This window comes from Pleurodeles waltl, chromosome 9, assembly GCF_031143425.1.
Source record: "Pleurodeles waltl isolate 20211129_DDA chromosome 9, aPleWal1.hap1.20221129, whole genome shotgun sequence".
NCBI classification, from domain to species: Eukaryota; Metazoa; Chordata; class Amphibia; order Caudata; family Salamandridae; genus Pleurodeles; species Pleurodeles waltl.
In genome coordinates, this window is record NC_090448.1 from 1,091,812,659 (window position 1) to 1,091,838,631 (window position 25,973).

General features: G+C 45.2%; 1 protein-coding gene across 2 annotated transcripts in view; it reads left to right on the top strand.

Annotated features, from left to right (window-relative positions):
* GANC (glucosidase alpha, neutral C) overlaps positions 1 to 25,973 on the top strand; it is a 388,017-nt gene that overhangs the window by 22,461 nt on the left and 339,583 nt on the right. For both annotated transcript variants that reach the window (XM_069208780.1, XM_069208781.1), the window contains 3 exons: positions 3,986 to 4,173; positions 12,125 to 12,187; positions 17,747 to 17,855. In XM_069208780.1, coding sequence (XP_069064881.1) covers positions 4,145 to 4,173; positions 12,125 to 12,187; positions 17,747 to 17,855 — 201 coding nt within the window. In that variant the 5' untranslated portion in view covers positions 3,986 to 4,144. The remainder of the gene's footprint in view (positions 1 to 3,985; positions 4,174 to 12,124; positions 12,188 to 17,746; positions 17,856 to 25,973) is intronic.

The following is a 25,973-nucleotide window of genomic DNA, read 5'->3' on the forward strand; positions in this document are numbered from 1 at the left end:
GAAGTAGGCTTAGTGGCCTCCCTCGAGGAGCCATAGATGGCCCTAGAGACCACCACCCCCAAGGGCCGGCTCCTGTTGTGTCCCGGGGTGCCCGCCCCCAGGACATAGCTGTTTGCTTTTGCTTGGTGGGACAGCTTCCACCAAGCAAATGCAAATAAGGTCTGCTTTCTGACAGACTGAAGCTGTCAGAAAGCAGAGTTTTCATCTGTCTTCCCTGCATGCAAATATGCGTGCAGGAAAGACAGATGAAAACATTACTCCCACAAGCAGGGAGCTGCTATTTAAAGCAGATCTCTGCTTCTGGGAACAATGCTGGCTCCCACAGGACGGGGGATCCGGCTAGGACTGCACAGGCCTTGAGGCTCCCCTGCCAGTCTTGTGTGTCTCTCTCTCTATCTCTTTCTCTCTCTCTTTCTCTTTCTCTCTCTCTATCTCTCTCTCCCTCTCTCTCCCTCTCTCTCTCTCTCTTTCTCTCTCTCTCTCTCTTTCTCTCTCTCTTTTTCTCTCTTCCATCCCATAATTGGGATGGAAGAGAGAGAGAGAGTTTAAGGTTCATACTGAAAGGGGATCTCACTCTTTTCAATATGTCTAGAAATATCTCATTCTAAGTTTATCATTCACCAAAGCCTAAAAAAACTCTCTATATCTCTCTCTCTCACTCTCTTTTTCTCTCTCAATTTCTCTTTTTCAATCTTTCTCCCACTCGCACATCCACTCAGATACTTATAAACCCACTCACAGACCAACTCAGACTCTAACACACCCAGTCACAGACCCACTGAAACCCTCACACACCCACTTTCAGAACCACACAGACCATGATGCACCCACTAAGACATTGATGCACCTAGTATCACACTCTCACAGCCACTCTCACCCCCAGACACACATTCTCACACCTATTCTCACACCCAGAGAGACAGGACCCGGCCTACTCTAGCCACGCACAGCCAAGAGGCCGTGTACAGCATGGGGTGGTTAGGGGGGTTGGCCACAGGGTATGGCTGCAGACCAGGCCCTATGGCCAGCCTTTGTTGGATTAACGTATAGTAATCAAAATTATTTTATGTAAAAAAACATAGCAATTCACTGGAAAAAACAAATGTTACAGGAACGTTATAGTTAGGAAACAGAGTTAAAAAAACATAGAAATTCACTTAAAAAAAACAAAGGTTACAGGGACGTTATAGTTAGGCTCACATTTAAACGTACCAAACCATATAAATTTACCTGTTTTAGTTAGAGTTATCTCAAGTAACCATAACGTGTGCCCTCAGGTAACTATACTCACGCTCTCACCATGCACTGCTAATTACCCCACAAATTAAGGCATTAATGACATCTTTGATAACATCATTGATAATATCAATGTAATATTTGCAGTAAACCTTTGATGGAAAAATTGTACATGGCGAGGGCGTGAGAAATAGTTACATTAGGACATGAGTTATAGTTACTTGAGATAACTCTAACAGGTGAATTTCTTTGGTTTGGTACGTTTCAAATGTGAGCATAACTATAAAGTCCCCGTAACATTTGTTTTTTTAAGTGAATGTATGTATATGTAGATAACTAGAGGGACTTTGGGTCATCTCTGTTCTGCCATTGGATTGTCTGAGTGCCATTTACAGTCTACTCCCATCCATGCAGCAAACTGCATGGGGTAATGGTTCAGTCCACTTCAGTCATTCACTTTCTTCCCTGGTAATGATAGCATCTGCTCACATGTGTACATCCACCTGTAAATTAGAGTCTTTCAGTTTCAGGACTGGTCTGTAAGTCCTTTGGTTTTGATTTTTCTCCTTTTATAATTCCCCTTTCAGTTTTGTTACTTCCCCTATTGTTATTTTAATGTTTTTGAGAGGATACTGTAGTTCCCCAGGCAGTGCTAATGGGTTGCTTGCTAATTTAATCTGCAGTGCTCTGCATCCCACCTAGCCACTTCCCACAAACCAGGAGATCATTATTGAATTCTGTTTTCATTGTTTTAGCATTCCAAGGTGGCCAACACGTTGGTTCCAAAAGTGACAACGTTGCTTGAATTTTATAAAAATATAGTTAAACTATGTATAGTACTTTTGTAAGGCAGACAACCGCTGCTATGTTATTGTAATGGAGAGCTCACTCCCAAGTGAGATGGTTAAGGCTTTATTGTTAATAAAGACCCCGGCATCAGCAGTGGGGAAGCCAGTACAACTAGCCTCCTAATAGTTCCTCTGCCCCACTTTTCTAACATCTCTACATTTCAATCCCTCTTCCCACATTCCTTCGTGACATCAGTGAATTTCATAGAACTTACATCATGACATATCTTCCCTCTTAAAACACAACACAAATATAAACTTGTTCCCCTCTTAAAACACAACTCGAATATTATTTCCAACAAAATGGATATGAAATACCTAATCAATAACATTTAAAAACTGAATACATACTTGCATACATATTAGAACATTAGAAAGTATTAGATAAACTTAAAAATACCATAATTGATTAAAAAATAAATGTCATCTTTACTCATCAAACAAGAGGATAACTTGCAGCTAGAAGGAATTAGTATATGTAGAAGTGTCAACATGGGTGTAAATGGATAATCTCAGCAGGGTTCCAATTGTTAGTACTTTGACCTTAAGCACATATGAAATCTTTGTGTTTTGTTGGTTTCACAATCCTGCTACCAAACCTTCCACACCTGACTCCATTCCTGTCACGTGAACCACATTCATTTTGTCCCTTAGAAGATGATTTATCATCATCAAGGCTTTGGGAAGAAATCTGAGTTGTACTCAGCATTGGACATTCAAATTCATCAGACACTCCCTCATCATTCATACTTTCATTCCTAATGCCCTGTACCGGATAACGTTTATCCTCTATCAAGCAATTCCTTGGACGTGACACAATATCCTCCACTCTTCTAACGTCCCTACATTCCAATCCATCTCCTCAAGATCCTTTGTGATGTTAATGAATTCCATTACACTTAAATCATGACAGTTATGTTAATATTTATTATGGTAAGCATACGCCTGCCATGTTTAGATAGCAGCATGTTATCATATTTATTTATTCTTTTAATTTATCTTGCAAATGTTGTTGAGTTTGTGGATGTTCTATTGCGGGTGTGTCAGATAGTCAACATCAGAGTGAGTCAGTGAATGGATGACTGGATGCATGAGTGCAAATATGAGTGACAGACAGAGTACATGTATGACGAATTATGGAATGTCCAAATCCAACAATCACACAACAGGCACTTTTATTTATAAGCCATATATATTGGCATTGCCAATGCTTGTTAGTATGATGTTTCTCTCTAATTTATGCATTATGTTTGTTAATTTCTTGATGTTCAATCCATGGGAACATATTTTCTCTCCATTCACAGAGGACAACTGAACATGCCAAATCCATCCCATATTCATAAACGCAACATTGACATATTTTTACATGCAAAAGAGGCACTTTAGAGTGTAGAATTTCTGCAATTTATGCAGATTTTCCTGCAATTGTGAATCCTAGAGATGTTTCAATGTAAGTGGAGGATATCCTGTCTGCCGAAATATAAATCCCATTGGAAACACTGAGATCTGTATTTTGGTGGACGGGATATTCGTCACCATTGAGATGGAGTAACCCGTCCACCGATGTGTCCTTCTCCTCCCAAGCCCTGCCGTGTCATAGTCCTCAGAGATGCGGAAAGTGCTGCGCTTCTTTAGACAGTTCACTACCTAGTGTGCACTCCACAAATCACACAAATGCAGAATGTGTGAAGAGGCTCACCCTAGCACTGCTTCTACATTGTGTTGCTCTCATTTATGAGCTCCAGAGTTCACACATTGTGCCGAAAATGCAATTTGTACTTGTCAAGCCCACATTTGTCAGACAACCTTTCCTTGTGTCTGGGTTTTAGAATACGGGTGTTGTATATTTTAGCTCCTGTCTCAACATATGAATTTTCTTGACCTGTTGTGTTGTATTTCAGCTCCTACATTATTTACAGAAGAACTACATTTCCAGACTGCCTTGGAAAGAGTGGGGATCATCAGGATCTTCCTTGTGCCTATATTTGTCTGGATTTTTCTCTCAGCAGAAAAGCAACAAAGCACAGAGTTTAACAAGGTGAAAGAAAAGGTGTCTCATCATGGATGCAGTAAGCAGCGAGGAAGTCAGGTAAATACCGGTAATTGCTCTCAGAAGGCTGGACGTTGAATAGACTGGACTATGTTCTATTTTCCCGGTTTATTTTACTTTCACTTGTTATCTGTCATCCTTCTTTTACTGGTCACCAATTCCCCCCAGGTATCATAGTAGACCAGTAGCTATTTGTGCAGTCATTGATGTCTTATTCTAACATCCACACACAGGCATATTGGGGGTCAGGCCGCAGAGATGTGAAAACAAAAAACAATTAGACTTTATATGTATTGGATGTATACATTTTAACTTTTGAGCACATGATCAGACCCATCAATACCATAATACCACTATTGCCTCACCTCCTCTAATATCACACCATCACCAGTACAATGCCATATCGATATCACCATCACTACTACCAGCACCACCATCACCAAAACCACCACCACAAAAACTATCAATACCACCACAACCATGACCAACTGCGGGGGGGCGTGGCCTGGGACCAATGGAGCTGCACGCGTAGTGCGGCGCTCTCGGACCACAATCTAGGCCCGAAGCTTAAATCCTGCCATAATAACGACCGGAGGTCTTAAAAGTTGAAGAGAAGTGATCGGAGAATATACAGCACAAGTAGAGACCGAGGCGATACATTTTGGGGCAGAGTTTACCAAGAAAACTCCCCCCGACAACTCCGTGGCTGCCGTGACCTAAAATGGCTGCCGCGACAGAGCAGTGAACCCGCTGCAGCCGCAGTCCGCGGCTGAGAAGATACGAAGGTCCCGTGGAGGTGAGGGCCCCCACATCATTCGTTGGAGGGTACGAGGGGCTCAGACACCTTCGCCACAAACGGCGAGAGCAACAGTATGAAGCGGAACATCAGCGAAAGCGGCCACAATCCAGGCCGAAGTTTAAAACCTGCCATAGTGACGACCGGAGGTCTTAAAAATTTTAGAGAAGCGATCGGAGAATATACAGCACAAGTAGGAACCGCGGCGCTCCACTTTGGGGCAGAGATCGCCCCCCCAAAAAAACTCCCCCTGACAAGTTCGCGGCTGCCATAAAATGGCGGCCGCGACGGAGGAGGAAATCAGCTACAGCCGCGGCCCTCGATCCATTGAAGAGCGCAAAGGACTCAGTCACTTTTGCTACTAACGACGAGAGCAACAGTACGGAACATCAGCGAATACAGTGTCGGGCAGCGCCCTCGGGCCACAATCCAGGCCCAAAGCTTAGATACTGCCATAATAACAACCTAGGATCTCAAAAAGTGAAGAGAAGCGTCTGAGACCTGTTACAATGGTAAAACCAAAAAAGCAAGACAAATCACCACCGGGGGACTCCCCGCACACTGAGAATCCACCCCCAACGCCCGCCAGAGAATCGCAAACGGGGCACGAACAACAAGAAACAACTCTGGACACTGTGCTACTGGCTATTAAAGATTCCCGGGAAGCGCTTGAGCATAAAATCGATAACCTCACCACAGATCTTTCCCTTTTGCGAGACGACCACCGTAAATTAAAAGAAACGGTGGGTTTGCACGAGACCACGTTGACAGGAGTATTAGCGGGGCACAAAGGCTCATCCTCAGAAATCAAAGACCTGACCACCCGGCTGAAAACATTGGAGGCAAGGGCAAAAGGGATGCAGAAAACCGAGCCCGACGGAACAACATCAGATTAGTGGGGGTTCCGGAGGGGGCGGAGGCCTCCGCAGCTAATATAGAAGTATTCCTAGAACAGTGGCTCAGAGACACGATAGCATCAGAGGGCTTCTCACCATTCTTTGCAGTGGAACGTGCCCACAGGATCCCTGGCGGACCACCCCCACCAGGAGTCAGGCCACGGCCAATAATCGCTAGATTACTCCACCACAAAGATAGAGACTACGTACTGTCACAATCCCGCCAACTAGGTGAGATTCAATTGGATGGCCAAAAGGTTATGATATTCCCAGACTTTACGAGAGAAACACAGGTGCAAAGGGCATCCTACATCGCAGTAAAACAAACCATGCGAGAGCATGGTATAAAATATGCCATGCTCTTTCCGGCAAAACTCAGAGTGGAATACGATAACAGGACCCACTTTTTTCTCACACCCCAGCTGGCGATGGAATGGCTTGAATCGCTGAACATCCACTGCAGAGCAACCCGCGACCGGACATTCCGAAACCCCGGGAAGAAACGTAGCAGATCCCGGAAAAAGACCACAGAAGCGGCTCCATCGAAACGTCAATCACAACAGGAGATGCGTGATGCGGTGGAAACAGCAGCAGCATTAAGCGGGGGAGACTTCCACACATGCCGGACCCCAGATGCTACATCAGACGTTGACTCAAACTGCGAACAGTCCTCAATATCCTCCCAGGACACTCTTGTCGGCTTGCCTTTGATCACCCCAGGAACGGCAGACGAGATTATCTGACCTCGCTAAAAGAACAAGTTGGCAAGTGAGCGGACAATTGTGGGGGAATCTCAATCTGTTTAGGGACATTGATAAGACCCAACCGTAAATATAGAGCTATAGGAACCTAGATGTCATTTCTTAACCGGCACATTACATATAATCGGGCATGGGGGAGAGTCCGGGACGCTGCCTCTTGGTCTCTGGCACGCCTCCCTCCAATAGGTTGATAATTAGGATTACAATAGTTGTAATGGTTTGGATGGGGAGAGTTGTAGGTACCGGTCCTGGGGAGAGGGAGTTACAAAGGGGGTTTGATTTTGGTTGTGTTGTCTTCAGGGTTTATCAGGCACATCTATCTCACAGCCCAAACGGTTCACACCTTAGATTACGAGACTCAATAGGTTTGTCCAGTAGTAGTAATAGAGCGGTGTTAGTGGACCGCCTCCACACCCCTCCCTAAACTATGACCACAGAATACAAGATAATCACATGGAATGTCAGGGGCCTAAATAACATGTCCAAGAGGTACAAAGTTCACAGCTTTCTTAAACGAAGGGGAGTGCACATAGCTATCTTACAAGAAACTCACTTGTTGGAGCAGGAGATCAAGGCCTTGAAAAAGCACTGGAGGGGACAAATATTCGCCACTAACCACTCAGCATTTGCGAGGGGAGTGTTGATATGGATTAGACCAGGCGTTCCATTACAGGTTCTTCATACCTTGATCGACACTGAGGAGAGATACGTAGTAATATCTGGTAGATTGGACGGGAGAGAGAAAACTCTTGCGGGACTATACACCCCAAATCACGAACAGGGAAAATTCCTAGACAGATTATCACTGACCATGAGCACACTTCTCACTAGCACTACATTAATAGGAGGAGACTTTAATTGTGTAGTGGATACCGCAATGGATAGATCGCACCCACCATTGTCACAATCCGTAACTCATAAAACAGCACTGCACTTCCAGCAGTGGCAAAAACACTGGCAATTAACGGATTGTTGGCGCAAACTTAATCCCCCCAATAGAGAATACTCTTTTTATTCAGCAGTTCACGACCTGCATGTACGACTGGACACCATTCTGGCATCTCCAGAGGTGCAATCTGTGGTGGCGAAGGCCGAGTATCTTGGCCGCACCATCTCAGATCATAATCCCTTATTGATCTCTTTGGCCTGGTGTGGCGAAAGACCTTTGATTCCCACTTGGCGCCTGAGAGCAGAGTCACTTGAAGACGAAGCTTTTAGAACCCAACTGGGCACGCAGATTACGGAATTCTTCGAGAACAATGCTGGAACTGCCTCATCCAGATCTGTCGAATGGGAATCCTTTAAAACAGTGATCGGGGATATTGTATTAGCACTATTGTGGGAGTACGGAAAGTGCTAGAGACAGAACTAACCGATCTCGAGAACTCCCTTAGGAAACTCGAACGTAAGCACCCATCACAACCCGACCTCTCAACACAACTAGAAGAGACAAGGACTAGAATAATAGAAACTAACACTAGATTGTCATGTTTCGATTACAAACAATTCTTGCAGAAGCAACATACAGAGGGCGACAGAGCAGGCGCCCTACTGGCATGGCTGGCCAAACCGCCCCAACTTCAAACCATAGTGGTGGAGTTGGAGACCACCCCGGGTATAAAAGTATATGGACAGAAGGAGATCAATACCACCTTTCTTAAATATTACTCAGAGCTGTATGCGCCTCCCTCCGAAATACTCAGCGACGCTCAATTACAAGATCTGGGGAACCTCAACCTCCCAGCATTGAAAGGGGAAGATAGAATAGCCCTGGCGACTCCCATATCACTTACAGAAATAAAGGCTGCAATCCAGAGTATGGCAAGGGGCAAGGTACCGGGAGCAGATGGTCTCCCTCTGGAGTTCTACCTCACATATCAGGACTCATTAACCTCCCAGCTCAGCATCTTATATGCAGAGGCATGGAATAACAACAGCTTACCTCCTTCCACTACAGAGGCAATAATGATTCCCCTTCTGAAACCTACCAAACCCCCCACAGAAGTTCGATCATACCGCCCACTATCAATGTTGAACTTAGATTATAAAATACTAAGCAGGGTACTAGCTAATAGACTTCTACCATATATGTCCTCATTAATCCATCAGGACCAATCGGGATTCATCCCAAAGAGAAGCACTGCCCAAAATATCCGTTGATTGATCTCACTCCTTCATGCCCTATCCCCTGACGCAAATAGAGCAGTAATCATCTCGATAGATGTCGAGAAGGCTTTTGATAGCCTACGATGGGACTACCTAGAACGAGTGATGCTGCAGCTAGGACTAGGAGAAGGATTTGTCAAATGGACGAGGCTTCTCTACACAAACCCCACAGTGAGAGTACGCACTGGCCGTACAATATCCCCTTCCTTTGGCATAGGTAGGGGTTCAAGTCAGGGATGCCCGCTTTCACCTTTGCTTTTTGCATTGGCAGTTGAACCTCTCGCCCAATCAGCTAGGTCCTAGAGGTTCTACGAAGGCATTACAATCAATGCTTGGACGCATCATATTGCTCTCTATGCGGATTACATGTTACTCTTCCTCCGGAACGCAGAGACCGATCTACCAGGAGCAATGACAATGTTAGACAACTTTGGAGCCGCATATGGACTCCGGATAAACTGGGGGAAGTCGTCCATTTTTCCAGCTGCTAGGGGTATCGAAGAACCAATGGACAATCGGGGTCTTCCGTGGTCCCCGTCCACATTCAAATATTTAGGGGTCAATATCTATCACTCCGCTGAGGATTTACTAGAAGGGAACATTCAGAGCACAATTAGGAGTATCAAAAACAGCATGATATTCTGGCAGACACTCCCGCTAGCGGTTACTGGGAGAGTTGCACTGATTAAGATGATAGTGTTACCTAGAATGTTATATTATTTTGCAACCATCCCACTCATTATACCGAGGGTGGTATTTAAAACAATTTCGTCCTTGATTACAGGATTTATATGGGGAACCAACAGACAAAGGATATCATTGCGCACCCTCCAGAGAACAACAGCAGAGGGTGGTTTGGCTGTTCCTGACTTTGAATTATACTATTGGGCGAGCCAACTCCAATGGCTGGCGCGATTCATCAGAGCACCCCCAGTGGGGGAAGCACTGAGAACCCCTCTCCACTGCCCCCGTGATAGAATTCTGGGCATTCTACTAAACCCCAAGAAACAGAATAAAACACTTCCGATAGAATGGGAAGCATCACGTCACTGCTGGGAACAATACCTAAAACGAACACACACCAGAACACCGTACTCACCAGAGGCCCCCCTGATCTGTATAGGAACCGTCACAGGTAATCATGTAATAAGGGGTATCACCCAATTCATGGCACTTCAGATCGACACCATAGGGGCTCTATATAATAACGGGAAACTGTGCACTTATGCAGAACTGCAGGAAAGGTTCCAGATACCACCAGGGCTGTTCCTAACCTTTAACGCAATTGCTAGGACTCTTCGTAGACAATGGGGTACAGGACTAGAAGAGCCCCCCAGACATAACACCTGTGACCAAATATGCACTATAGGAGACCAAGGGAAGTTGATTTCAGGGATATATACATCTCTACTAACCAGCATATGTCTTCCCTTAAATAAACTTAAGACCAAATGGCAGGGGGAACTGGATGTTACAATAGATGACACACAGTGGACCAGGATAACCACACACATATATACAGTTTCCAGAAATGCCAGGTTTAAATTAATAAACATATATGTTTATCACAGAGCTTACTTAACCCCCTATATGATATCAAAGATTTATGGTGTAGAAAATGCCAGCTGCCCCCGATGTGCAGAACTAGCAGCAGGGTTGCTGCACATGCTCTGGAGTTGCCCACTAATCGGGGACTACTGGATGGGGATATTTGAAGCACTCTCCACTTGCACTGGCAGAAAATTATCCCGATCAGCCATGGTGGCGGTTTTGGGAGATTTCCCTCGCCCCAGCAAGCATAAAATCACAAACAGATTCATAGACCTGGCTTTGATACTTGCAAGGAGAGAAATAACTTCACACTGGAAAGATCCGAAGGGACCACAGATAAATCGTTGGAGAAATGCATTAATCAAGTGGGCGGAAACTGAAGGGACAGTATTACTAAGGGAAACACTCAGGGGCCTAGGAACTGGAGACAATGTTCAGCACTGGAACATGATACTGGAGAATTTTAGAACACCTGACACTTCTAACTCTGATGCGGAGGCAGATTTACCAGAAACAGATCATGTATAATTGTTCAAGACATTCCTGTTGAAGATCGTACAAGAGACCAAATAAGTGATTCATTTGTGAACCGAACAAATACCTCTGTATAATTGATGGGAAGTGCGAAAGGGGAGAGGGAGGGGGAGGGGGAGTTACAAAAAGATGGGAAGTTATTTTGTTTTTGTATGCGTTCATGCAATTATAAAGCAATAAAAGAGATCTTAAAAAAAAAAAAACATGACCAACTGCATACCACTGCCAGTAGAACTACAATACAACATCAACACCACCACTGCCAATATTACAACTCCACCAATATCACCAGTAATGCCATCAGCAGTACCACAACGTTACAAAAACTTCAGCAACCAGTACCACGACCAATGCCACCTACACCCATTCTTCTACTATCAATACCACCACCTGTGTCGCCACCAGCAATACCACCATCATCACAACAGTTCAAATTGCAACAGTAACAATACTGCCAGCTCCAACACCATCACAAATCTACCACCAATATTAGACCACCACCAATTCCACCATTACCTTCCTCATCAGTAACTGCACCATCACTACATCCACCATTACCACCAATATCACTAGCATGACCAATTACTTAACCTCGAATAACACCAATGCCACTACCAGTACCACCAGCACCAATACAATCACCACTAATACCAATACCCACACCAATACCACCACCATCAATTCTTCCAGCATTTCCTAGTACCACCACCACCAATAGACTCCCCCCACCTCAACTACCAGTTCCAACAATATCATCACCTCATACCACCAATAATGGCACCTAAACCACAAGCTGCAATAGCACACCCTCCATAGTACAGCCACCAGTACCACGCTACCACCACCAATACCATCCCCTCCACGGCCAAGCAATGCAAAACCAGTAGCTCTGGCTTTAGTATGCTATTGCAAGCAATGTACTGGATGCATTATTTTCTGTGTGTGCAGAAATGCGATGATGTTGTTGGAAAGTGAGGAAACTTAGCTGCCACTTCCAAGGGAGTCCCAGAAAACAAAAATGATGCAAATTGGATATTTTTAAACGTTTTTAACTGTTGTATTATCATTTAATATGGACCTGTTTCTGAAAGAAAAGGAATGAGTAACTTAACACCCAGGGTGTATCGTTTTCAGAGATAAAGCAGGTGACCACGACTGCCAAAACTCTTTTGTTTATGTCTTAACTTGCAGCATAGTCTTCCACAGTTCCCATTACTTATCACAAAATAGTTTCGTGCCTTATACTTTTCTGTAGCTTTTCTCATTGTAAGTTCCTTATTTTTCAGTTTTCTCGATGAAGCGGAGGGCAAAAATAACTTCAAAACCTGCAGTCAGATTGATTTTTACAGGTATGACATGCCTCCATTTCGGTATTCTGTGTTGTATCTTTGTGTTTCATTTTTGAATCAGAAGTACATATTTTACAAAATATTAGCATATGCTTGTTAATAATCAGTGCTGATGCCAGAAAGAAAGAATTTAAAGTTGGTTGATACAGGAGAACTTGACTATTCCCAGCCCCACCAATCTCATTTCCTTGTTTAGAGTGCAGGAACTGCTGATTCAGAGCCGATAGACCCCCAGCTGCTCCACCTATGATCAAGGGCAGCATCCTGCCCACCACAGGGTTGTCACCTCTCAAGAAGGGGATGCTATCTCTATTTAGAGCCGTTCTTCCAATGCATATTTTCACTGACAGGGTGTATCATGCAAGATATGGCGATCTTGGGAAGGGGAAATATGCAGGAAGAAAACTCCTTGTGTTTCAGGGCCATTTTAACTTTGCTTTTGAGAAATAGAACCCCAGTTTATGTATGCCGCTTCTGCATGGCTCACACATAGACACAAACTGGAGATCCCCATATGGGCTGTGGAAACCAGGTAACCCTCATTTATGAACTTAACTACAGAAAATACCTGAACCGTTGGAAGGGTCATCTCTACCTAGGATTGGCAATACCACATGCAACTACATTAGCAATACCAGAGTGAAGAACGTCTTCCTCAAGAGGTTGCTGTAGTGAAAGCAGAGTCATGGACTCTTGCGCTTACAGCTAAGACCACTGATAATGGGAAGAAAACAACCTGTGTCCTAGGAACCAACTTTGTTATGTTTGGTGACCTGGAACAAATGCATAACCTAGATATAACACCATCCTGACAATGCATGCACCAAGCCTCATGCATACAGTACAGCTAGTTTCTGCCAAAAGAAAGATGCTGGTGATCCATTCAAGGTACGATGACCAACATAATTTTCTCATGAAAGTGCTTAATTTAGAGGAAACAAAATTGCTTTCTTTCGTTTGACTTCCAAATAGCTCACAATCCACTATACAAAGGAGTCCTCCCCAGCTGCAACCTCCTAAATTGAACTTTGGAGACTCACCTTTGTCAGATAAGAAGACAAAGTGAGAGCTAAACTGCTGCAGACAGATGATATATCCTGGAGTGGTGAGTGGGTGTGGGACAGCTGCATAATGTAGAGCATTACATTTTTTCTGTCCACTCGCTATTTAGAGAGCAATCCTAATAGTTTGGTTCTGATGTTGAAGATGCATGAGAGCACTTATCAGAATTACTTTAATCTGAAACGATTGTAAAATCAAGATCTCCATACACCTCCACGATTGTTATTTGCAGAAAAAAACAATGATGTGCGTTTTTCTTTTGACAACCGCTGGCTTAACGTGTAAGACCTGTATGCAGCACCCAGAGTGGACAATGCTCAGACTGTGTACCAGGCACAGTGGCGTAACAAAGGCCCCTGCAACCCCCACGGTGCGGGAGGACCTACCTCCAAGCTCCATGGGGCCGCCTCAGCACAGGACAATGGCATGGGTGGCTGGGTCTGAGGGGTGGGGTGCCAAGGTATTTTGCAGGGGGGCCCCCTCAAGTTTCGTTACGCCACTGACCAGGCAGCCAATGGTTTACTCTCTTAGACCTACACAGTGGCTACTACTACATCTCGAACAGTCTGCGTGACAGAGAAAACGACCTTCTTACGCCTTCATAGATTCCACAAATTCAAAGTTATGCTGCAAGGCGTGCCTGGCCAGCAACCTTCCAGCAGTTCATGCAAAAGACTGTTGTATATACGAATCCTCTAGAAAAGTGGTTATAAGGATCACATCATTGGATTTGACAGAATGCTGGAACAACTAACAGACTTCTGAAAGTCCCTAACACAATGAAGCCACAAAGATTCAAGACTTTTATTTGAGTGCCAATTTTGTTGAAACAGTGTGAACGATACAGTATTAATCATATGAGCGTAATGTATTTTCATCTTTCTATCTAACGGAAAAGCATTTTAAAGTACGGCCAAACCAGACACTTTGAAAGAATTGCAGAGCTTCGTAGGATTCTCTGGATACTACCATGATTTTTTCCAGGATTTGGAAAATGTGTAAACCAATGACTGAATTAACAAAGAGTTTCCATAAACTACAAGAGACTTGAAAACTGATAAGAAACATAGACAGCATACCACAAAGTATGTGAGTCGCTTTGTCTTTAAACTGTTCATCGTAGACAGGCATGGGGCATCAAGACATTTGCTACTGCCTCGGTGCTTGCTAAGCCAATCCACAAATCCCTTAGTGCTACATACAGATTCTAGTCAAGAAGGGTAGTCAGTCACAAATCAAGGCAAAGAAAAGGAATCATGGGCAGTTGATTTTGCCAGCCGAAGAGAGTTTGTCTCTAGAAAGAACTTAAGTCTCACAAAGAGTTCCTCTCTCTCAAATGGGCAATAGCAAAAAAGGACTATGAATGTATGAAGTCAGGTTTGCAGTACAGATCAGGGAATAACCCATCATTGTCTTTTGTATTGAAAAAAGCTAATTCGATGCAACTGGACATAGATTGCTCACTGCTGGTCCGTTGTATGTCTTTGGAGTTCAGTAAACTCTGGCAAGCCTAACACTGATGTTGATACTCTGCCCAGATGAGCACAACCGTTCCCATCCAAAGAGAACTGTAACTTGGCAGCAAAATCAGGGGTGAAACCTGTGTCCCTCTTCAAACAAATGATTCAAAATCCCTTCAGAGCCATAGAATCTGTGAGCCAGCTTCAGAAGCTGCACTAAAACATGCTGCAATCTGGTGTTAGTAAGCAGGGCTGAAGGCATTGTTTACCACTTGGTATTGGCCGATCACAAGGCAGCTAGACTACAATCCCACTTGCACTGAGTTTGTTTCAGGCAAGAGGGTGGGTCATTGCAGAGTGGCAGTGCTGTCTAAAATGAGTGTTTGAACAAATGGAGAATGCAATACACAGTGCATCCTGACAATAAACTACAATTCCCATCTGGCAATGAACTCTTGCGCAGTCTGGAGATACAGACTTGATCTTAGATATATGGGTATAGCTTCTCTCGTAGAATCTTTTTTGAACATTTATTTGAACTCATCTAGTACTGGGGTTGTAACATTTTTTAAGAATTATCCTGTGATTGAATAGGAAGGATTCTTAGCCTGCACTGTGTTGGTCCTGTATGTATGAATGTCAACATTTAAATTATGAAAGTTCTTGTATGTACACACACATTACTAAGACTAGGGAATAGCCGAATATTAACATTGTTGATTATTTTGCAGTTCTACAAGAGTCAAGTACAAACTATAATTAATCTTCCACAGAGAGTATTTAGTGACAAAGCTTGGGGTAATTATTCAAGTCATAGTGAAAAGTGCTGGCAAAATATATCTAGGTATTTATTCTTTATAAGTTTTAGTTTTGAGGAATTGGCAGTTCCATATCAAAGTATAGAGAGGTAGTTACACAGAGATATTAAGGTATATACATTTGCTATTATAGGAACCCTCTATGTTAGATGACTTAAGATATCTCTTTGCCTTTTAGATAGTTATCCACCATATCCTGCGGACATCCTTTATCAATAGAAGTGACAAATTAGATTGGTGGATTTCACTGTCTCTGATTTCTCTTTTATACCATTCACATTTTCCACTTTTTACTACTGACCCAAATATTTTTGTGTATGTGGTCACTGGTGGAGATGGTGAGAGACAGAAGAGAGTATTTATTTAATTGCATTCCAAACACAAGTTTAGTGCCTTTCTTTGAGGACTTGTTGTGCAGGTTCCACAGTAAAACACACACAAAGCTTTTCGAGAGGGAGAGAGTCTCCGATCCAATGCTTGAGAAAGATTTTGGTTTGGGATCCCTCAGCTCACTCCAAGAATTCCACAAATCGCAAATTACTGTGCCTGGCTCATCCCTTATTGTCTTCAACCTGATCTTCCAGTGTTCAGGATGTTGTAGTCAGGCAGCCCACAGATGTTTGGAGAGCCTTTACTGTGTCTTCAGGTTAGGAAATTCTGCCCTCTGCCTAAGTGACACTGTCCACAACATTCTGGTGGAAAAGTGATATGTCAAATTGTGTTTTACCAGTTTTTGTCTAAAATGAGATGAGGATGTATGTATCACCTGGAGGATATGATCTGTGGATGACGAACAAGTAGTCAGAATTTCCACTTGTGACTAGGCGCCACCACTCCAGTGGTGACTCTTTCAGTGAACTTGTATAGCTTACCTAGATGAGGGATTTGGCCAAAGCTGCTGCCCCTAAAGGATTACTCTGGCACAGCCACCTTAAAGACAATCCGTATGGGTGCCTTTCTGTGTCTCTAGTGGTTGAAGACCTTCAGCTATGTACTGTTTCATGGGTAAATTCTAAAATATTGTGAGTGTCTGCCAAAAGGGCAGTCTCCCCAAAGACGGCATGTAGGTTGTGGAGAGTTCTTTGGTGATACAGTGCAGGAAAGGAAGCTGTAGTGTAAATTGCACAGTGTACCATGAAAGGGGGTATTGTGACACAGTCTAATTTATGCAGGTCATGTATTCCTCAGCTCCAGTGAGTGGAAATCAAAAGCAGTGTGTGTCAGCGGACACTTTTGATGGGTGTGATAGGCCATGTATATCTTGTCTCTAGCCCTGGGAGGCAAGGATGTAGGTGGAAATTTGTCAGAGCTATTGTAGCAACTGTTGGAGCCAATCCATGGGTCAGGGGTATGTAATATCATCTTCGTTCAAGGTATTAGAGTGCCAACTAAGGTAATGTCTCTCCAGAAGGCACCAAGCAGAGAGAGCTGCTGTCCATGTAGAGTCCTAAGTCCTCCCTCAACTCATTCCTTCTATCTGGAGCTTACTGTAAAGCAGAGCTTGAATTCTCAGAAGGGGCTTTAGGAAGGTACATAGCCTGACTGCTGAGTCTAGAACAGTCCATGTGTCCTCAATTACTACACACCCCAAGGCCCACATTGATACCACATCTGGAGAAATGGCGCTCAGCTGTGTTGCTTTTATCTTGTCCACCGTCAAGAAAAGTAGACTGGAATACTCTGGCCCCTAACAGTCCCTGCTCCTTCATCGTATGTGCCACCACAGAGAGTGGCTGGGCATAGTTTCTGCCATTATGCTGTCTAAAACCTTCCCTCTTGCTCTCTCCCTTTCAGCAGCATGGAGTGTTGCATGGAGGAGTCAGAACGTAGACTGTTGATGCAGCATCTCCGGGGGTCCCGGGGGCGGGATGAGAATATCTTTCCTAAAATAGCTGAGAGAATTAATTTGGCGTAGGGTCTACTATGCATCTGGGTAATGGGCAGAATAGATAAACTTGTCTTTTGTTATCAGCCATGAGTATTTCAGTGTCTGAATCTATTACCTTTGTGGTTCAGTGTCAGTAGGGAACCCAACTTGTCTTCACTCGAGAAATTTAAGGAGACACATTTTGGAGTTTTAATGCCTCAGAATATCTATATGAACATCCTTGAACACTCAGTTTGCCTCACGTTTGAGGCCACCAACATCATAGATACCAGCCCAGACACATCACAAGTCATTCTTACCAAGGACTCATGTTGTGTTTTGATGTTTGCAGACGGCAGAAACGGTTGAGCCCTGGCAAGTCCCTGTACCGCGCCCTGTTGGACACACTAACACTCCATGAAGAGAGTGTCAGGCTCCAGATCATTCATGAGGCTACCAAGGTAAGACAGAACCTGCTGCCTAAAGCTCTAAGAGGCTTGCCAGGCGTCTGAAAAAACCTTTTTTCAAACACCTCCCTGCTCTCAGTGGAAATTGAGCTCTATGTTTTAACACTGGAACTAAGTAGACATGTAGTATTCATATTTACACACTTGAGCATCTGCATTTTTAACCTTTGTACTTAATTCTGAAAAAGTCATAAAATAGCCGAGCTGTAAAAAAAAGTGCCAACTCTCAGTTTATCCTGAGCACTAACAAAATTTAAGACAATAAGTACATTATTAACTTGCCTCTATTATCTGTTGGTCTCACTACCCTCCTCCTTGGTGCTCTCCCCATGGATCTTCAAAGTATGGAATGCTGGGTCAGTTTCCTTAGTTGATGTATATTGTGAACCTGCAGGATGGGAAATGCAGGAATGTGTCCTGGTCTGTGGGTTCATAATATAGATAGGCTGTGAGAATACCACCGTACTTTCTATTCATATATCCAAAATGGAATACTCTGCAAGTCAAAATGTAAAGTAAATCTGAAATCACTGTTGCGATCTACAAGTGCTGGTCCAAACGTTTGGACATTTTTCCATATGAAAAGTAAGAGCATAATTCAGAAGAGGGCGTAAATGGACTATCCAGCCATAATATGTGGATATTCCGCCCTCCCTCCTTCAAGTTTAGCATCCTATTTTAAAATGTCTGGAATTGCTGTTTCCCAAATGGCAGAGCTGTTCTTGCGCTGAATGCTGGAAAGAGTGGCATAAAAGGCGCCATCCTATTTGGGGAGGCTTCCTAAGACTAGGGTGACCAGAATTTTAAAGCCAAAAACCGGGACATGGGTTGGTATAATAATGTATGACAATAATCTTTTACAAAAACCCTAGAAATTCAGAGATAAAAACAACTGTTAGAGTGACATTATAGATGGAATGGTAATAATATCTTACTTTACATTTAAATAAAACCCTTACAAATTCACTGAAAAAACTAAGGTTAAAAAATCATTGTACTTAGGTGAAAATGTAAGTTAAAACAAAATGCTTTAAAGTATGAAAAGCGCTGAAATTGACCATTTATAGTTAACTAAATAAAGTATAACTATCTTCTTTGCCATGCACTGCTTATGCCTTCATATGCATATTGTAGGAAGTTGGCTCTGTATGTGCTATTTCAAAGTAAGGAATAGCATGCACAGAGTCCAAGGGTTCCCCTTAGAGGTAAGATAGTGGCAAAAAGAGATAATACTAATGCTCTATTTTGTGGTAGTGTGGTCGAGCAGTAGGCTTATCCAAGGAGTAGTGTTAAGCATTTGTTGTACATACACATAGACAATAAATGAGGTACACACACTCAGAGACAAATCCAGCCAATAGGTTTTTATATAGAAAAATATCTTTTCTTAGTTTATTTTAAGAACCACAGGTTCAAATTCTACATGTAATATCTCATTCGAAAGGTATTGCAGGTAAGTACTTTAGGAACTTCAAATCATAAAAATTGCATGTATACTTTACAAGTTATTGACAAATAGCTGTTTTAAAAGTGGACACTTAGTGCAATTTTCACAGTTCCTGGGGGAGGTAAGTTTTTGTTAGTTTTACCAGGTAAGTAAGACACTTACAGGGTTCAGTTCTTGGTCCAAGGTAGCCCACCGTTGGGGGTTCAGAGCAACCCCAAAGTCACCACACCAGCAGCTCAGGGCCGGTCAGGTGCAGAGTTCAAAGTGGTGCCCAAAACACATAGGCTAGAATGGAGAGTAGGGGGTGCCCCGGTTCCGGTCTGCTTGCAGGTAAGTACCCGCGTCTTCGGAGGGCAGACCAGGGGGGTTTTGTAGGGCACCGGGGGGGACACAAGTCCACACAGAAATTTCACCCTCAGCGGCGCGGGGGCGGCCGGGTGCAGTGTAGAAACAAGCGTCGGGTTCGCAATGTTAGTCTATGAGAGATCTCGGGATCTCTTCAGCGCTGTAGGCAGGCAAGGGGGGGATTCCTCGGGGAAACCTCCACTTGGGCAAGGGAGAGGGACTCCTGGGGGTCACTTCTCCAGTGAAAGTCCGGTCCTTCAGGTCCTGGGGGCTGCGGGTGCAGGGTCTCTCCCAGGCGTCGGGACTTTAGGTTCAAAGAGTCGCGGTCAGGGGAAGCCTCGGGATTCCCTCTGCAGGCGGCGCTGTGGGGGCTCAGGGGGGACAGGTTTTGGTACTCACAGTATCAGAGTAGTCCTGGGGTCCCTCCTGAGGTGTTGGATCGCCACCAGCCGAGTCGGGGTCGCCGGGTGCAGTGTTGCAAGTCTCACGCTTCTTGCGGGGAGCTTGCAGGGTTCTTTAAAGCTGCTGGAAACAAAGTTGCAGCTTTTCTTGGAGCAGGTCCGCTGTCCTCGGGAGTTTCTTGTCTTTTCGAAGCAGGGGCAGTCCTCAGAGGATGTCGAGGTCGCTGGTCCCTTTGGAAGGCGTCGCTGGAGCAGGATCTTTGGAAGGCAGGAGACAGGCCGGTGAGTTTCTGGAGCCAAGGCAGTTGTCGTCTTCTGGTCTTCCTCTGCAGGGGTTTTCAGCTAGGCAGTCCTTCTTCTTGTAGTTGCAGGAATCTAATTTTCTAGGGTTCAGGGTAGCCCTTAAATACTAAATTTAAGGGCGTGTTTTAGGTCTGGGGGGTTAGTAGCCAATGGCTACTAGCCCTGAGGGTGGGTACACCCTCTTTGTGCCTCCTCCCAAGGGGAGGGGGTCACAATCCTAACCCTATTGGGGGAATCCTCCATCTGCAAGATGGAGGATTTCTAAAAGTTAGAGTCACTTCAGCTCAGGACACCTTAGGGGCTGTCCTGACTGGCCAGTGACTCCTCCTTGTTTTTCTCATTATTTTCTCCGGCCTTGCCGCCAAAAGTGGGGCCTGGCCGGAGGGGGCGGGCAACTCCACTAGCTGGAGTGTCCTGCTGGGTTGGCACAAAGGAGGTGAGCCTTTGAGGCTCACCGCCAGGTGTGACAATTCCTGCCTGGGGGAGGTGTTAGCATCTCCACCCAGTGCAGGCTTTGTTACTGGCCTCAGAGTGACAAAGGCACTCTCCCCATGGGGCCAGCAACATGTCTCGGTTTGTGGCAGGCTGCTAAAACTAGTCAGCCTACACAGATAGTCGGTTAAGTTTCAGGGGGCACCTCTAAGGTGCCCTCTGGGGTGTATTTTACAATAAAATGTACACTGGCATCAGTGTGCATTTATTGTGCTGAGAAGTTTGATACCAAACTTCCCAGTTTTCAGTGTAGCCATTATGGTGCTGTGGAGTTCGTGTTTGACAAACTCCCAGACCATATACTCTTATGGCTACCCTGCACTTACAATGTCTAAGGTTTTGTTTAGACACTGTAGGGGTACCATGCTCATGCACTGGTACCCTCACCTATGGTATAGTGCACCCTGCCTTAGGGCTGTAAGGCCTGCTAGAGGGGTGTCTTACCTATACTGCATAGGCAGTGAGAGGCTGGCATGGCACCCTGAGGGGAGTGCCATGTCGACTTACTCGTTTTGTCCTCACTAGCACACACAAGCTGGCAAGCAGAGTGTCTGTGCTTAGTGAGAGGTCTCCAGGGTGGCATAAGACATGCTGCAGCCCTTAGAGACCTTCCTTGGCATCAGGGCCCTTGGTACTAGAAGTACCAGTTACAAGGGACTTATCTGGATGCCAGGGTCTGCCAATTGTGGATACAAAAGTACAGGTTAGGGAAAGAACACTGGTGCTGGGGCCTGGTTAGCAGGCCTCAGCACACTTTCAATGGTAAACATAGCATCAGCAAAGGCAAAAAGTCAGGGGGCAACCATGCCAAGGAGGCATTTCCTTACACAACCCCCCCCCCAAACGAAAGAGGATGAGACTAACCTTTCCCAAGAGAGTCTTCATTTTCTAAGTGGAAGAACCTGGAAAGGCCATCTGCATTGGCATGGGCAGTCCCAGGTCTGTGTTCCACTATAAAGTCCATTCCCTGTAGGGAGATGGACCACCTCAACAGTTTAGGATTTTCACCTTTCATTTGCATCAGCCATTTGAGAGGTCTGTGGTCAGTTTGAACTAGGAAGTGAGTCCCAAAGAGGTATGGTCTCAGCTTCTTCAGGGACCAAACCACAGCAAAGGCCTCCCTCTCAATGGCACTCCAACGCTGCTCCCTGGGGAGTAACCTCCTGCTAATGAAAGCAACAGGCTGGTCAAGGCCATCATCATTTGTTTGGGACAAAACTGCCCCTATCCCATGTTCAGAGGCATCAGTCTGCACAATGAACTGCTTAGAATAATCTGGAGCTTTTAGAACTGGTGCTGAGCACATTGCTTGTTTCAGGGTGTCAAAGGCCTGCTGGCATTCCACAGTCCAGTTCACTTTCTTGGGCATTTTCTTGGAGGTGAGTTCAGTGAGGGCTGTCACAATGGATCCATATCCCTTCACAAACCTCCTGTAATACCCAGTCAAGCCAAGGAATGCCCTGACTTGAGTCTGGGTTTTTGGAGCTACCCAGTCCAGAATAGTCTGGATCTTGGGTTGGAGTGGCTGAACTTGGCCTCCACCTACAAGGTGGCCCAAGTAAACCACAGTTCCCTGCCCTATCTGGCATTTGGATGCCTTGATAGAGAGGCCTGCAGATTGCAGAGCCTTCAAAACCTTCTTCAGGTGGACCAGGTGATCCTGCCAGGTGGAGCTAAAGACAGCAATATCATCAAGATAAGCTGTGCTAAAGGACTCCAAGCCAGCAAGGACTTGATTCACCAACCTTTGGAAGGTGGCAGGGGCATTCTTTAAACCAAAGGGCATAACAGTAAACTGATAATGCCCATCAGGTGTGGAGAATGCTGTCTTTTCTTTTGCTCCAGGTGCCATTTTTATTTGCCAGTACCCTGCTGTCAAGTCAAAGGTACTTAGAAATTTGGCAGCACCTAATTTATCAATGAGCTCATCAGCTCTTGGAATTGGATGGGCATCTGTCTTGGTGACAGAATTGAGCCCTCTGTAGTCCACACAAAACCTCATCTCTTTCTTTCCATCTTTGGTGTGAGGTTTGGGGACTAAGACCACTGGGCTAGCCCAGGGGCTGTCAGAGCGCTCAATTACTCCCAATTCCAGCATCTTGTGGACTTCCACCTTGATGCTTTCCTTAACATGGTCAGACTGTCTAAAGATTTTGTTCTTGACAGGCATGCTGTCTCCTGTGTCCACATCATGGGTACACAGGTGTGTCTGACCAGGGGTTAAGGAGAAGAGTTCAGGAAACTGTTGTAGGACTCTCCTACAATCAGCTTGCTGTTGGCCAGAGAGGGTGTCTGAGTAGATCACTCCATCTACTGTGCCATCTTTTGGGTCTGATGACAGAAGATCAGGGAGAGGTTCACTCTCTGCCTCCCGATCCTCATCTGTTACCATTAACAGATTCACATCAGCCCTGTCATGGAAGAGCTTAAGGCGGTTCACATGGATCACCCTCTGGGGGCTCCTGCTTGTGCCCAGGTCCACCAGGTAGGTGACCTGACTCTTCCTTTCTAGTACTGGGTAAGGGCCACTCCATTTGTCCTGGAGTGCCCTGGGAGCCACAGGCTCCAGAACCCAGACTTTCTGCCCTGGTTGGAACTCAACCAGTGCAGCCTTTTGGTCATACCAAAACTTCTGGAGCTGTTGGCTGGCCTCAAGGTTTTTGGTTGCCTTTTCCATGTACTCTGCCATTCTAGAGCGAAGGCCAAGTACATAGTCCACTATGTCCTGTTTAGGCTCATGGAGAGGTCTCTCCCAGCCTTCTTTAACAAGGGCAATTGGTCCCCTTACAGGATGGCCAAACAGAAGTTCAAAGGGTGAGAATCCTACTCCCTTCTGTGGCACCTCTCTGTAAGCGAAAAGCAGACATGGCAAGAGGACATCCCATCTCCTTTTGAGTTTTTCTGGGAGCCCCATGATCATGCCTTTTAATGTCTTGTTGAATCTCTCAACCAAGCCATTAGTTTGTGGATGGTATGGTGTAGTGAATTTATAAGTCACTCCACACTCATTCCACATGTGCTTTAGGTATGCTGACATGAAGTTGGTACCTCTGTCAGACACCACCTCCTTAGGGAAACCCACTCTGGTAAAGATACCAATGAGGGCCTTGGCTACTGCAGGGGCAGTAGTCGACCTAAGGGGAATAGCTTCAGGATACCTGGTAGCATGATCCACTACTACCAGGATATACATATTTCCTGAGGCTGTGGGAGGTTCTAGTGGACCAACTATGTCCACACCCACTCTTTCAAAGGGCACCCCCACCACTGGAAGTGGAATGAGGGGGGCCTTTGGATGCCCACCTGTCTTACCACTGGCTTGACAGGTGGGGCAGGAGAGGCAAAACTCCTTAACCATGTTGGACATATTGGGCCAGTAGAAGTGGTTGACTAACCTCTCCCACGTCTTGGTTTGTCCCAAATGTCCAGCAAGGGGAATGTCATGGGCCAATGTTAGGATGAACTTCCTGAACAGCTGAGGCACTACCACTCTCCTAGTGGCACCAGGTTTGGGGTCTCTGGCCTCAGTGTACAGGAGTCCATCTTCCCAATAGACCCTATGCGTTCCATTTTTCTTGCCTTTGGACTCTTCAGCAGCTTGCTGCCTAAGGCCTTCAAGAGAGGGACAGGTTTCTTGTCCCTTACACAGCTCCTCCCTTGAGGGTCCCCCTGGGCCTAAGAGCTCAACCTGATAAGGTTCAAGCTCCAAAGGCTCAGTTCCCTCAGAGGGCAGAACTTCTTCCTGAGAAGAGAGGTTCCCTTTCTTTTGCTGTGTTGCAGTTGGTTTCCCAACTGACTTTCCTGTTCTCTTGGTAGGCTGGGCCATTTTTCCAGACTCCAGCTCTACTTGTTCACCCTGTGCCTTGCATTGTGCTCTTGTTTTCACACACACCAGTTCAGGGATACCCAGCATTGCTGCATGGGTTTTTAGTTCTACCTCAGCCCATGCTGAGGACTCCAGGTCATTTCCAAGCAGACAGTCCACTGGGATATTTGAGGAGACCACCACCTGTTTCAGGCCATTGACCCCTCCCCATTCTAAAGTAACCATTGCCATGGGATGTACTTTTCTCTGATTGTCAGCGTTGGTGACTGTGTAAGTTTTTCCAGTCAGGTATTGGCCAGGGGAAACCAGTTTCTCTGTCACCATGGTGACACTGGCACCTGCATCCCTCAGGCCCTCTATTCTAGTCCCATTAATTAAGAGTTGCTGTCTGTATTTTTGCATGTTAGGCGGCCAGACAGCTAGTGTGGCTAAATCCACCCCACCCTCAGAAACTAGAATAGCTTCAGTGTGGACCCTGATTTGCTCTGGGCACACTGTTGATCCCACTTGGAGACTAGCCATACCAGTGTTACCTGGATGGGAGTTTGGAGTGGAACCTTTCTTGGGACAGGCCTTGTCTCCAGTTTGGTGTCCATGCTGTTTACAGCTATGACACCAGGCCTTTTTGGGATCAAAGTTTTTACCCTTGTACCCATTGTTTTGTGAAGAGGCTCTGGGCCCACCCTCCTGTGCAGGTTTTTGGGGGCCTGTAGAAGACTCTTTACTATTTTTAGTTTTGGTTGTCTCATCACCCTTCCCCTGGGGAGTCTTTGTGACCCCTTTCTTTTGGTCACCCCCTGTTGAAGTCTTGGACACCCTTGTCTTGACCCAATGGTCCGCCTTCTTTCCCAATTCTTGGGGAGAAATTGGTCCTAGGTCTACCAGATGCTGATGCAGTTTATCATTGAAACAATTACTTAACAGGTGTTCTTTCACAAATAAATTGTACAGCCCATCATAATTACTTACACCACTGCCTTGAATCCAACCATCTAGTGTTTTCACTGAGTAGTCAACAAAGTCAACCCAGGTCTGGCTCGAGGATTTTTGAGCCCCCCTGAACCTAATCCTGTACTCCTCAGTGGAGAATCCAAAGCCCTCAATCAGGGTACCCTTCATGAGGTCATAAGATTCTGCATCTTTTCCAGAGAGTGTGAGGAGTCTATCCCTACACTTTCCAGTGAACATTTCCCAAAGGAGAGCACCCCAGTGAGATCTGTTCACTTTTCTGGTTACACAAGCCCTCTCAAAAGCTGTGAACCACTTGGTGATGTCATCACCATCTTCAAATTTTGTCA